Source organism: Alexandromys fortis, unplaced genomic scaffold, assembly GCF_014885135.2.
Source record: "Alexandromys fortis isolate MF-2015 unplaced genomic scaffold, M_Fortis_MF-2015_v1.1 scaffold_96, whole genome shotgun sequence".
Lineage (NCBI taxonomy): Eukaryota > Metazoa > Chordata > Mammalia > Rodentia > Cricetidae > Alexandromys > Alexandromys fortis.
The window spans coordinates 5,347,667-5,361,625 of NW_026068053.1; the positions used below are offsets into that span (position 1 = coordinate 5,347,667).

The following is a 13,959-nucleotide window of genomic DNA, read 5'->3' on the forward strand; positions in this document are numbered from 1 at the left end:
TTTTTTGATAATGGAATGCTCTTTTTTTTTTTTTAAACAGGTCCTTCATTTTGAGAACGTCAAAGATGTACCTTTTGGGTTTCAAACAGTCACTTCGGATGTAAATAAGCTCAGTTCCTTTTACTCTTTGAAGCTAATCAAGCGACTCTACATAGACAAATCTCTGAACCCTTCTACAGTAAGTGGTTTTTCACAGCTTGGTTGTGCTCCATCACAGGAGGGGCATGTCACTCTGTGGGCCCACAGCTTGTTCCAGGACATCTCCTTTCATAGGCCAGCTATGGTTTGAGGCTTAGGAAAGGAAAGCGACCTTACTGCAGATGATGCGGGATGAAACAACAGTCACTTCTGGCTTGGAATACAGAGAACCTTGTCCCCTTACCCTATGAACTTTAACCAATCCTTCCCCACCCTCAGTTCCTTTGGAAAGAAGGGATCATGGGAGGACCAACTATCTAGTAAACAGATCTTCATAAGGACTCAAAATGACTTGCAAGAAACACTCTCCTTAAACAGTGGGGGCACACACTGCTTGAGGTTGTCTTAAACTTCCCAACTCTTTTTTTAAATTTGTCCAGATAGCATTTAGAATAAGTAGAAAATAACCAACATAAATGACTCATTTTCATCAGATGTGAGCCAGTGCTATTTTCCTAGGCCACTCAGAAAGACATTGTACAAAGCTGCCGTAGTCATTTAAGCCAAGGCGTTTCTTGAAGCAGTCATATGAAGAACACTGTGATCCCCTCCTGTTAGATCCTAGAGTGTAGCGCAATATTTTTAAGATCTCTATTCTAACTCATAACCAACATTCTCGATTACAGGACATTCCCTTCTCTGGTAATGTAGAACTGACTCAGCTCTTGTTTCTCTGGTCACAATTTCCAGCTTCTAGATTGCCAGGCCAAATGTCCCACTATGGCATGGCAGTGTTCTGCATTCCACACTTGCTTTTGAGAGACGTTTGAGAAATAAGTTATTCGATATTGTTGTGAGTTTACCCTTATGGCATGAAGACACATATGCACAGCTATTTTTGTTCCAGCTGTCGCCTGGGAAATTAGAGGATGCTGAGATGTGCATTTCATCTGAGTATGGGAGCATGTTAGAAACTCCCCAGGTGATGTTTAAGACTTGCCATTGGCGATGACAGTGGGGGCTCTTCACTTGCAGTCTTTTGATGTTCTTAGGAGTGCTGGCTGCTCCCATCACTCCACGGTTGACTTTTAGCTAAGTGGAGCTAAGTTAGTTGGGAGAGACTGTTGTTACTCTGCAGGAATTCAAGGACAGGGTGACATGGCATCCAACTCTGTTGGCTTGCTTGGACTTCCCTTCCATATTTAGAATCATTTCTACCAAACCTTTCTTTTCATTTCTTCTCTTTCCTTCCCTTCATTTCTTTTCTTTTCTCTTTTCCCTTTCTATTCCCTCCTTTTCCTTAACATTTTCTCCCTTTTTCTTTCCCCTTGCCCTTCATACTTCCCTTCTCTTTCCTTTTTTCCCTCCATTTCTTCCCTCCTCTCCCTTCCCTTCTTCTCTTCTTTCCCTTTCTCTTCCTTTTTCTCTGTTTTTCATTGATTCTCCTACCATGAAATACCTGCATATTTACCAGCTGGTACCCAGAGGAGCGGCCTTTGAATTTAAACCTCTCAAATATTTGTTGAAAGCCTAAGTTCATGGCCTCCCATCTCTTGTATCAAGATCAGTGTGGGTAGGATTTGCATTTTAAACAAGAATTAGAGTTAGACACAGCACTATGTTCTTCACAGTCCCATACTTCACATTTCAATGTGCAACTCATGGAAATCGTGCTAAAATGCGTAGTCTAAGTCAGTCAAGGGGCCGGAGAGCTCATTCTAACAAGATCTTAGGTGATGCTTGACTTCTGATCTTTGGACCATATATTGAGTGTCAGGACTCTAAAGAATATTCATTTATTTTAGTGGAGATAAGGGTTTTTTGCTCATTGTTTTCATTTCTGATTCTTATTTTGACATACATCATATATATGTATATATACATCATATATATGTTGTATTCATTATTTGTTCTTGTTGCAGTAATAAAATACTTTCTAGAGGCAAATTAATGGAAGAAAGAATTATTTTGGCTCTAAGTTTCCAAAGTCCATGGCTGTTTGGGCAGAAATGTCAGTAGGAGCAGGTATCGGAAGATAGCTGCTCACATCATGAAGGAACAGGGAGTAGAGAGTGACAGGAAGTGACAGTGAGAATATTATCTCCAAGGACCCCATTTTTTTTCCAGTTAGGCTGTATTTCTCAAAGTTTACCAGTCTCAAAATAGCACCAGAAATTGAGAACTAAAAGTTCAAACCTTAAGTGTCTGAGGTATATATAGTTTAAAATCACAACTGCATATTTAAACTATGTGTGTAATAATATAAGTAAATATTTTTGAAATATTGAGATTTATACTTTAACTATACATGTTTAATATAGTGTTTCTTTAGTTTTTGACAGACCTGATAATCAATTGATAGTTTAATAATTGTTATGTCTTATAACTGAAGAAATAAAACATCTAATACAAAGAAAATACTTATTTCTACATAAGGCTTCATATGGTGTAACCAATTTTTGAAAATGTATTCATAGTAATAGATATTTAAGGAATTCATTTCTTAGCATTAGCTCCACCTACAGATGCTAAGAGCTTTGTGATTCTGTGAATTGGATGTTTTTCAGGAATTTATCAGTTCTACAAAAAGGCCATATGCAAAAGAATTGGAAACTGTCGACTTCAAAGATAAACTGGAAGAAACGAAAGGTCAAATTAACAGCTCTGTTAAGGAGCTCACAGATGGCAAGTACCCTTTAATGTTCTGTAAACAGCTGAGTAAGGAGGTCTCCCTGCTTAACAATGCTTGCTTTAAGCCTAAAAATATTGAACATCTGGACGCTTCTTCGGGTAATTTTAGTGTGCAAGCTAAGTTCTTTGCCCATCAAGTCATGTCAACTCCAGTTTCTGGGCATTTCTTGTATCAGCTCATAACTTGGCAAATTATATGCTTTTTTTTTTTCTTTAGCGTGCTTTGCTTTGCTTTCTAACAAGCTGCCACATGCCCTGGTAGGGGCCCAGCTGTTTCCTTTATACTATGGCTTTTGGCAAGTCACAAAGTCAGGTTTTAAAGTCTTGAAATGGGAAGATGATCCTTGAATCTACTTCCAACTAAAAATTTTTACAGCTTTATCAAAAATGAAAAAAAAAATCCAAAAAGTCTTAGGCAAATGCAAATCTAGAACAAAGCAAACCTAGCAACCAGAGTGGAAGTTTGTTCCTAATCTCACACGTTCTCAGGCTGCCCGCATTCAAGTCCACTCCTGCTCCCTTTCAGCCCCTCTCTCTGCATTGACTTCCCCTCCCCCATTAAAAGTCCCTGTCAGTTGTCTCCCTTGCCAAGAAAGAATCGGAACTCAGATGGTTTGGATTGCAGTCAGTGACTAGTTCTCCTTTTCTAGAGATGTGTTTGTTGAGGGGGGCCTGTTGGGAGGTAGAAAGTAGTTTTGAAGGACTGGCGGTCACTGACGGCTGCGGAGGGAAGCTGCTGGGGTGAGGAGATACACTGCTTTTGAGAACTGTCAGAGCCCAGCACGGCATCCCATTTGAGTGCTGCCTCATGAGTGATGTCCACCTCTAACAACACGGGAAGAACAGGAACTCTGGAGTCATTTAGAAGCCAGATTCAAATCCAGGTACCACATATCGATGGTCAACACGTTTAGATATGGAGCTGCAATTTACCGAACAGTCAAATGTGGCATATCTTAATAAAATTCACACGTGATTGCTGTGAGGCCTCCAAGTATATCGTGTGTATATACACTACATGGTAGTCATAAACATATACGCATGTGGATATATATATACACATATATATATAGATATATATTGCATGTACACACACACACATATGTTACTGAAATAAAATCTCTTTGGCCTTGCATGGGAAGGAAAAGCTGATATAAACAGCACCAGGTTTAATACAATTTTGAACATTGTAAGCAGAAGGAAGCTTTGGCTTAAAATCGCTGTTGCAGCTTTGTTTATAAACTGTCTAAGCTTTCTATCCTGGCATCTCAATAAGTTTACAGTTTCTGACTGGAGAGGGTGGGGACTTAGGGGGAATTCTGAATTTGGAGACAGAAGCAAGGGGTCAGCTGAAACTCTGCCACTATTGGCACCTGGATTTTTTATTAGGACTTCGGGTTTCCTTTTTAATAAAGTCATCACGTAGCCGACAGAGGTGGCATCGGCAGGACTGGACTCAGGTTGTAGGGCCTAGAGCATGAAAGAAAATGCAGGCTGTATGTTATACATTCATTAGTTAGCATCTTAAGGCAGTGGTGGCAGAACACTGACCTTGTGCATGGTTCCTTAAAATGGACACTGGGCATGACCACAACATGAAAATTAGAGATTAGGTAAGTGACAGTGCTTTACAAAAATGCCAGGTGCCATTCAAACCAGAGGAGTGTTTTTCTTAAGGGGGTTTCGTGCTTGTGCTCTGTGGGCTGTGGAGGACTAAAGGCCTGAGGTAATTATGACGTGACTGCACTTGTGAGTGTTACAGCTGACCTACAGTCCATCAGCTGCCTCCAAGGAGTGAGCTGAGGAGAGGAGCGTAGAAATGTAGAGTGAAGATGTAGCCTCAGCTGAGCACAGGAGGGCAGCCCTTGACCCCTTCCGAACCTCAGGTTCCTCAACTGTAAATGGAAAACAGTGAGGTGATATATGTGGAGGTGTGGACACGGCCTGGTGGAAAGCGCAAGTCTACTCAGCGCAGGAGTACAGGCTGAGTCAGAAAGGGCTTATTTCCAGTCCTAGATCTCTCTGAGATGTCTGGTCTGGATGGGGAGGAGGGCAGAAAAGATGCCCTCAAGTGGACAGACTTGGCTACCAGTCCTTCCAGGTGTGATGCTAAGGAGTGATGGGCATCCAGTCAGTGAACAAGCATGCAGTAGCAGGCTACTTCGATGAATGACCGTGATGTGTGGTTTCTACAATAATTTGCAGGCCATTTTGAGAACATTTTGTCGGAGAACAGTGTAAGCGACCAGACCAAAATCCTCATGGTTAATGCCGCCTACTTTGTTGGAAAGTGGATGAAAAAATTTCCTGAATCAGAAACAAAAGAATGTCCGTTCAGAGTCAACAAGGTATGCGCAGCATGAAGCAGGAAATGGGGTTCAAATCCTGGCAGCAGAGCAGGGCTCAGGCACTCCTGGCGTGGATGTGAAGACTTCCTGAAATCAAGGAGGGAAAAGGAAGGGAAGGAAGCAAAGAAACCACATTAGAGGCCTTTGGGTTATCAGGAAAGTTAGGCCAGTTAGGAATTGTGCTCCTGACTCAGTCACCTCACTTTTTTCTCATTTTCTTACATACTTGGTGATAAAAACCACGGTTTAATATTCATCTCTTACCCCTTCCTCCTTTCCCCTTTTGGTAGAGCCCATCTCCAGCCCCAGCCCAGCCCCAGCGCAGCCCCAGCACAGCCCCAACCCCATTCCTCCCATCCAGCCCAGCCTTCCACTCCCCAGCCCAGCCTAGAGCATTTATAATATGCTTTGAGGCCCTGGTTGATTATGAAGAACAAAGCATAGCATGACTCATCTATTCCCAGGAGTCATTACAAAAAGAATTAGAAGATCATTTTTGGGGGGCAGTATCATTTATGCTATTGAGGTGGATGCATAAAAACTAATATTTGTAAACAAAGGACCATTTTAAAATATATTAAACCAAAGAATCAAGACTAGAAAAATCTTGAAAGATCCTGGGGAACCTCAGGGATTTGTGTGTGATTTGGTTTTATACGAGGAATGTGATTTGTATGAGTATTTGGGCCAGCAAAATGCCTCAGCAGGTAAAGGAACTTACTTCCAACCCTCATGGCTTGTGTTCGGTTCCTCAGATCCACATGGTATAAAAAGAGAGACAACTTTCGCCAGTTGTTCTAACTTCCACATGTGTGCATGTACTATAATGCTTGCATATGTCTGAACACACACATCTGAATAAATGTAATAATAATGAAAACTCAGGCCTGAAATGGTAAACACTTTAGCTGAAATACTCAAGGTGTTTCATTTTGTGGATACAATGCTGCACTTCTTAGTGTTCAGGTTCTCCCAGATCCTGGACTGCCTGCTACCAGCCACTTGTTTTCACCAAATATCATTCTTAAAAATAAATTCATTTTGATCATATTCTTTTCCCTCTCCCTCCCCACCCAAGCGCATGATGTTCTCACCCTTTCCAAACAAACAAACAAAAAACAACAAACAACAAAAGTCAAAAGAAATAAACAAAATAAAAAAGAAAACAAGACAAGAAATAACAAACAAAAAGCACACTCATGAAAGCCATGGAGTGCTGGCCGACTGCTCCTGAGCATGGGCCTTCCCTGGAGTGTGGTTGATAAACCCAGGGACACTCCATTGGAGAAAATGGAGTTCCCCTTTCCCAGCAGGTATCCATGGCAAAGAACTTTTTGGTTAGGGTGGGACTTGGTGTCTACTTCCTCTTCTCAGTGCAGGGATTCCATCTGGCTCGAACTGTCACAGGTCTTGTGCATGCTGTCCCAGCCTCCGTAAATTCATGTGTGTATCAGTCCTGCTGTGTCTGAAAAATGCTGGTTCCTGATGTCATCCACCACCTCTGCCTTTTATAGTCTTCCTGCCTCCTCTTCTACATAGATCTCTGAGCCTTGAGGGAGGAGTCATATACATACATCCCTTTTAGGATTGGGCACTATGAAGTCCCTCACCCTGTGCACACCGTCCAGTGTGGAATTTTTTTGTTAGTTACCATCTACTGAAAGAAGAAAGTTCTCTGATGCTGCTGCTCTTAGCTATGTGTATAGCCGGGTGTCGTTAGGAGTCATTTTATTGCTATGTTCCTCAGCAGAATAATAGTAGTAGGTTTTCCCCTGAGCCCTGTCTGTTCTCAGGTTCTTAATGCTAGAATCAAGGAGAAAATCCTTTTCATATACCAACTTGGCCTGGGTTAGCTAGAGTGGCTTCTGTAATTGCCCCGTTCCCTCATGGAGTTTATGTCCATACCCCTCTCACATCAAATATTTTTTTCTTAAGACAAATTTGCTTTCCTATTTGCTCAATTAGTGGCTGAACTTTGTAAAGGTAAGGATGATGCCTTTCTCACCTCGGTGTTTACAGTTTCTTACATTAAGCAGTCTGCAAACTTTTGGATGAATAATCAATCCATTTTCAAAGACCAGCACCCCAATTTTTTGAGACAATCTTATGTAACCCAGGCTAGATTCCAGCTTATAACATATCCTCAAATGACTCTGGCCTTTGACTCTCTTGTCTCTACCTCTCCGATGCCGGGATTATATCCACTCACCACTACACTTGGTGCGTGTATTGCCAGGAATTCAAACCAGAGCTCTGTGCATGCTATGCAAGCATTTGACATACTGACCCACACCCTCAGCTCTAAATCAGTGTCAGATAAAACACAACAGTCCGTGATCACATAGTTCTTAGGGAGGGAGAAGTACTGTTAGTGCTTTTGACTCATCTAGAGTCTCCCAGGGTTCTGGGTGCTGATGCTCCTGCTGGATCCAGAGTCTCCCAGAGTTCTGGGGAGGGAGAAGCTGTTCCTATGGATCCAGAGTCTCCCAGGGTGCTGGTTGAGGAGGGGGCAGGGGATTCTCCTCACACTTTATCTCCTGAGTTCTTTGACTGCAGTGAACTTAACTGACTGCTAGGTACAGGGCTGGCTGTCCACCAGAAGCGTGTTGGTGACAGCGGTTACTCTTTAGACACCTCAGACACTGCAAGTACACACACGGGCTTTGGAATGCCTCTGGGCATTCTTGATGCTGTCTGCCACTGAGAGCTGGAGCAGCACATACTTTACAGCCTCTGCCCTCACAGAGGTGTGGGGTCACCCCACTACCAGTCATGTCAGGATGACATGACTCATTTGGTTGATGGTTGACGCTCCTCTCTGGGAAGGGTCAGCAATGGGCTCTAGAGCATGTGGCTCAGGGGGTCTCTTGTGGGTTCCCTGGGGTCACTCATAGAATGCCAGTGGGTGGAACTGGGACTTGGGCTTTGATCTTGTTAAGATCTGTGGTTTTTATATTTGTGAAATGGCTAAAGCATGTTTCTAAACGGAGAGAGAGAATGTGTGCTCTCCCTTCATTCTTGCTATGATGTCATAAAGCCTGGTGACACTAGAGCCTGGAAACCTAGCCCCTGAGCAGTTCTAGGGGTGACATCATGGTAGTTCAGTATCTGCCAACATGCGGTTAGACTTGACTCTGTGTGCATGGGGTAGCACACTGCTGTTGAATTGAAGCACATTTGTAAATCACTGAGTGTTCTGAGTGTCAGTATTAAACTGTTTCTAATGTACCTTGAGGTTTCCTTTAAGGGCTAGACTATACTGATGAAGTTATAGTAAGAGCTTAATGTGATGTCTATTCTGAGAAATTCTGTACAGATCTACAAGTTATGTACTTAAATGTTTGAGACAAGAAGTGGTTAGGGGTTTAGATTGTTTTCCCCAGATTTTGTAACACTTCCATTTATTTAATGAATTATCTTGGGGGTTGAACCCAAATCTAACTAAGGAATTTGTTTGTTTCATATACATATTAGAAAAAGTTTGAAAATAATTTTATACATTTTTCTCCCTCCTTCCCCCTCTACCTTTGTGTGTGTGTGTGTGCTCATGCGCATGCACACGTATACACATTGCTAGGGCGTTGAACCCACAGCTTTGCACATGCTAGGCAAATGCTAAAGTCCTGAGCGATGTCTTCAGTCCATGTGGTTTTGAGACAAGGTATTTCTATGTAGCTCAAACTGGCTTTGAATTTGCGATGTAGCTCAGGCTTGCCTTCAATTCCTGGTTCTTCTGCCTCTGCTTACAGAGTGCTGGGTTACAGGTGCCTGCTTCCGTATTCATATTAATTCCTTGTATTTTGATATAAGTCAAATTGTGCTATTTTCCTTTTTATGTGTGTAAATATAATATAGTTTTTTATCATGTGGAGCGCATGGGATAGTAAAGTACATGAATAGCTTTCAAATGAAGTCATAAAGTCATCACAGGATGCAAGTAGCGTGGATTCCCCTGTGTGTGCTTAAGCTACAGTGATCCAAAAGCATAAGAGAAATTAGTATATTTTTATCTCTATTATCATTCCTGTCTCTATTTCTATCTCTATCATGTAAATCTCTGTCTATGTTTGTATATTTGTGTTTGTATAGATATGTTTATATGCATATATATGTATTTTTTATAAATTGAACATTAACCCTTTTAAAACTTTCTCTTCTAACAGACAGACACCAAACCAGTACAAATGATGAATCTAGAGGCCACGTTCTGTTTGGGCAACATTGATGACATCAACGCTAAGATCATAGAACTTCCCTTCCAGAATAAGCATCTCAGTATGCTCATTGTGCTACCCAAGGATGTGGAGGATGAGTCCACGGGCCTGGAAAAGGTCAGAAGGCAGCTGGGCACTTAGACAGGAGAACAAGTGAGAGGAGGGAGGAGCAGGCACGGCCCTGCCCACACACCCTAGCCCAGTCGTCTTCAAGGGGTTTGAGGTCCAGTCTGGCTCTTTTCTTCTTTAAAGTGAAAACGGCCAACATTTGTTTGTCATCTACAATGGGCCAAGGTTGCTACTAAAGTCTTCCAATAATTTTCTCATTCAATTTGTATAATATTAGAAGCCATTATCACGTTCTTGTTTACTAGTGAGGAAGGAAGTCACAGAAGCGAGTAGCTGATGGCCACATGATCAGTCAGTGACACAAAGATAAAGAGTTTGAGTTCAAGAGGAAGAAGAGCTCTTGGCCTGTACTTCATGTGGTAAATGGACAGATCAATAAGCCCATTAGCCCACTAGTTGCAAAACTAGTTAATTATAGTGATTTTTTTGGTCCTATTAATTTGTACCAAGTGAAAGTGAGAATATTAATGAGAAGTAGCTGTTGTATACTAATAAAAGACTAAATTATTCCTTCCCTATCGAAAACACACTCACACCAGCTTGTGACTTTGCCATGCCCTTGGCTGTTATCCGCACCAGGAGAGTAACACTGGTGTATATTAGTCGCAGGGAACTGTCATTCTCAGTGGCACTTGGGGGAAGGACAAGGAGCCATTTGATTTCATTTGTTCCATGAAGAATTTTATGACTAACTTATTTTATGCTTCAATGCATATCTATCTTTTCAACCAGTTGAAATGGTTGTATTCATCACCTGCAATCTAAGGAGCAGATCAGAGCTAGTCTGAGTTCCCATCATAAAGAGAAAAGGAATAGCTTTTAATTAACTTTGGTGGTATGCCTAGATCATGAATAATGCAAACTCTTTTGTAAAGAAAGTATAATAAACAGTCAGCGGATCTATAAAAAAACTTCTAATTTTATATTCATTTTACTGTGGTGTATGTAAATCATAATCTATGTGTCTGTTTCTGCAATAAAAAAAAACAAACAAAACTGCTCTATAACTTAAGGAAAAGAGAGCCTTCCTGTAGGGTGGGGAGGAGACGTCTGGGTGGCTGGTGGATCCCATATGAGGAACTTGCTGGGCCATCTCCAAACCAAAGTTGATTTAGATTGTTTAAAGCTGGTTTTACAGTAATGCTTTCTGTTTTTAATCCAGGTAGATCTTCCTTCCTTCCTTTATCTTTCTTTCCAATCAGAAGTAAATAAAATTCTTTCCTATTTTGTCCTTCAGATTGAAAAGCAGCTCAACCCAGACACACTGTTGCAGTGGACCAACCCCAGCACCATGGCCAACGCCAAAGTCAAACTCTCTCTCCCAAAGTTTAAGGTGGAAAAGATGATTGATCCCAAGGCTAGTCTGGAAAGGCTGGGTCTGAAAAGTCTCTTCGATGAAAACACATCTGATTTCTCTGGCATGTCAGAGACCAAGGGAGTGACCCTATCAAATGTGATTCACAGGGTATGCCTAGAAATAAACGAAGATGGTGGTGAGTCCATTGAGGTGCCAGGATCCCGAATCTTACAGCACAAGGATGAATTCAATGCTGACCACCCATTTATCTATATCATTAGACACAACAAAACACGAAACATCATTTTCTTTGGCAAATTCTGTTCTCCTTAAGTGGCAGGGCCCTGCTAAGTCTCAGGTAACTTGTCTGGAGTTGCAGATTCTGTAAACTTTGTATGCAGACAATCACTTTCTATACAATAAACTGTTAAATTTGCTGAATCAGGAAGCAGCTGGTACTTGTCATGTGTAGCCTTCATACTAACAGACACTTCTTTTCCAATTCCTCCTTGTTTTTCTTTGTCAAAGAAAATGGCACACGCTTGTAATGAAAGGGAATCACCTTAGCAAAGAATGTGTATTCTTCATTTGTCAAAGATTTAGAACCGCTCACAAAAACGCAGTCTTCCACATGGAAATTCCTGTAAGGATGACGTGGAGGACATTATCCTTAGAACTTCACCTTTCTTCACTGAGATGAAGAATGTTCCATACATTTCCACCATTTTAAAGCCTTGAGGAACTCTAGAGTATGGGGCCCACGAGAGTACCCTGACACTAAGCTGTGGGTCTGGAAGTCTTCATATTAAACCCTGAGAAATGGTTTTTTCAGGATCTTAATAGGAGATTTTAAAAAGATGGCATGTTGTAAATACTATATATTATGGAACTCCAAAAATAGGGTCTGAAATATTAATGCTTTAATATTTCTGCTAAAAACATAGGTTATTCACACAAAACAAGTACATAAGGATAGTTCACAAATGATCAATATTTCTGAAAAATGAATAAGTTGTCAGCTCATGGAAACACTTTGCAGAGTATTCTAGATCTTTGGAGTACTGGATAAAGTTCTGGGCCCATTTTAGCTGAAGACTAAGACCCTAGGGGGAAGCTTAGCTTTTACAAAAATTGGCTTTTGTTTCTCCTAGCTGCCCCACCTGGTCATTTGGGTGGTATGACTGCTGGTGGGGCTTCTAGCCAGATCACAGGGTTCTTCACACCTCCAACACCAGTGACTTAAGATCTCCAGGGATTCTCTTGATGATAAGAGAGTTTGTGGCTGTTTAGGAACTTTTTTTTTTGTCTAATGTGGCAGTGGAAAAAGGAAGTGATCCCAAACCTCCAGAAAACACAAGCAAAACTATTTAAGCACTCATCATGCGTTGGAATATGTTTCTTCTTTTTTTAAATCTGGCTGTTGGATAACAGTTTGTAATCTACACACATAGTTTATTAATGGTTCTGATAAATTAGTTATGTTGCAACCCAACCTAATGTTTTAACTCACCCTCAGAAGGAAATATTTGCTGTGGTTTTTCTTATATGCCTCTCCTTTTCCATTTCATTGCCGTTTATTGTAAATAATGTTTTTTCTTCTGAAGGTTCAGTGGTGACTTTTTTCTGTGCTATTGAAAATAAAGTATTATGTGTGCCTTGTTCTTTCTCTATTGGCTTAGAGTTACTGTCTTCTTCATTTTGTTTATACATGTAAATACCTTCTGGAAGGTCGCTAATGTGTACTAAAATGAATACAAATAAGTCATACTATTCTTCTTTCTCCCTGGCCATTGGCTCTTGCATTCTGTTATTCCAACAAAGACAAAACCAGGAAGGTGTCAGCAACATTCAAGCACTTACAAGTTATTTGAAATCACAGCCTCCCAAGAAGACCTGCATCTTCTCTCCTGCCTTTTCTCTTCCGCTCCTTCCCCAAAACGTAACTTTATTGAAACCCATAAGGTTATGATGTTTCTTTAGTTGGTGCATTTTTCTCAACACCATATCCATTTCTTTCTAATTACTTATAATGTACTTGAACCTAATAGTCAACACCCTCACAATACGCACAAAAATGAATGCGTTTTCTTTTGCAATAAATATCCAAACACACCCACTTCATAAAAGGGAAATGACTCCTTATACAAGAGCACCACTCTTGTTCATCCCCTCCCCTCCCCCCCCCGCCCAACCTACAAATAAAATTCAGGATGATTCTGGGAAAGGTGAATGAGTGGGAAGAGGAGAGAGAGGGTGGTGCTTCCTGCCCAATGGCTCAGGGAGCTTCCAGTGTCTCCAGGAAGGAATTTGAAAAACATTGATTGTTTTAGTCAGTGCTTCCCTGGGATCCTCTACACTGGTCCTTCCCAATCATGGGGAACTTCTGCCCTCTAGAGGATTTTTTGTTCTCATTACTAGGAGAATATATTTTGATCTGGTTAATTAGTACTTATAATGGCTTGAAGACCAACCTCTCACTCCTCCTTAGGAGTATTATTCAGTTCATCATGCCTACGGGGCCAGGGCAACAGTACTGGAGCACTTGCTAAAAGACAGATACAGTGAGAGCATCCCAAGGCAGAGGAAGAAGAAAGGTTTAGACTCTAGTAGAGGATGAAGGATGTCTGCTTGCCATCATCTATAAAGAGGCCTACAATTTATTTGGTTGGTTATTTTGGCAGATCCTACTTGGAGGAGGACCTTCCTGTGGGGGTGTGGGGCCCAGTCAGATTAAATGGTCTTTAGGGTCCCATGAGGGAGCCATGCTGATGAACTAACATTTGGCTCCTCTCGTTCCTAATATCAGATCGCAGAGGTTCCAGTCAAGCAAGGCTTCCCTCCTGGCCCGATAGTTGCATGTGGAATAAAGAGGACGAATATGTGTGGTGGCAAAGCATGGGAGCTAGGCCCATCCCACTGCCTTTCCCTGTCAGTCAAGTCTCAGTCAGACCCAGCTGTGAGGGATGGTGATGTTTTCTATCAGAAGGGACTCAGTCCTGATTTAGGCTCCTAAGCTTGTTCATTTCTGGAAATGTCCATATGCCACATGACATTAAGGGGAAACTTAAGCCTAGGATGTGATGGGTTTCCTCCAGGGAATGGGGTTGAAGAGGATACTGGCACTTCTAAGGAGTGAGGAGAA

The 13,959-nt window shown here is 41.5% G+C and overlaps 1 protein-coding gene across 4 annotated transcripts in view; it reads left to right on the plus strand.

The window, feature by feature from the left end:
* The window catches only part of Serpinb5 (serpin family B member 5), a 26,321-nt gene extending 13,834 nt beyond the window's left edge, over positions 1 to 12,487 (plus strand). For all 4 annotated transcript variants that reach the window (XM_050119792.1, XM_050119790.1, XM_050119788.1 and 1 more), the window contains 5 exons: positions 41 to 178; positions 2,706 to 2,823; positions 5,035 to 5,177; positions 9,341 to 9,508; positions 10,758 to 12,487. In XM_050119792.1, the coding sequence (XP_049975749.1) occupies positions 41 to 178; positions 2,706 to 2,823; positions 5,035 to 5,177; positions 9,341 to 9,508; positions 10,758 to 11,150 (960 nt within the window). In that variant the 3' untranslated portion in view covers positions 11,151 to 12,487. The remainder of the gene's footprint in view (positions 1 to 40; positions 179 to 2,705; positions 2,824 to 5,034; positions 5,178 to 9,340; positions 9,509 to 10,757) is intronic.
* Positions 12,488 to 13,959: the final 1,472 nt, after the last annotated feature.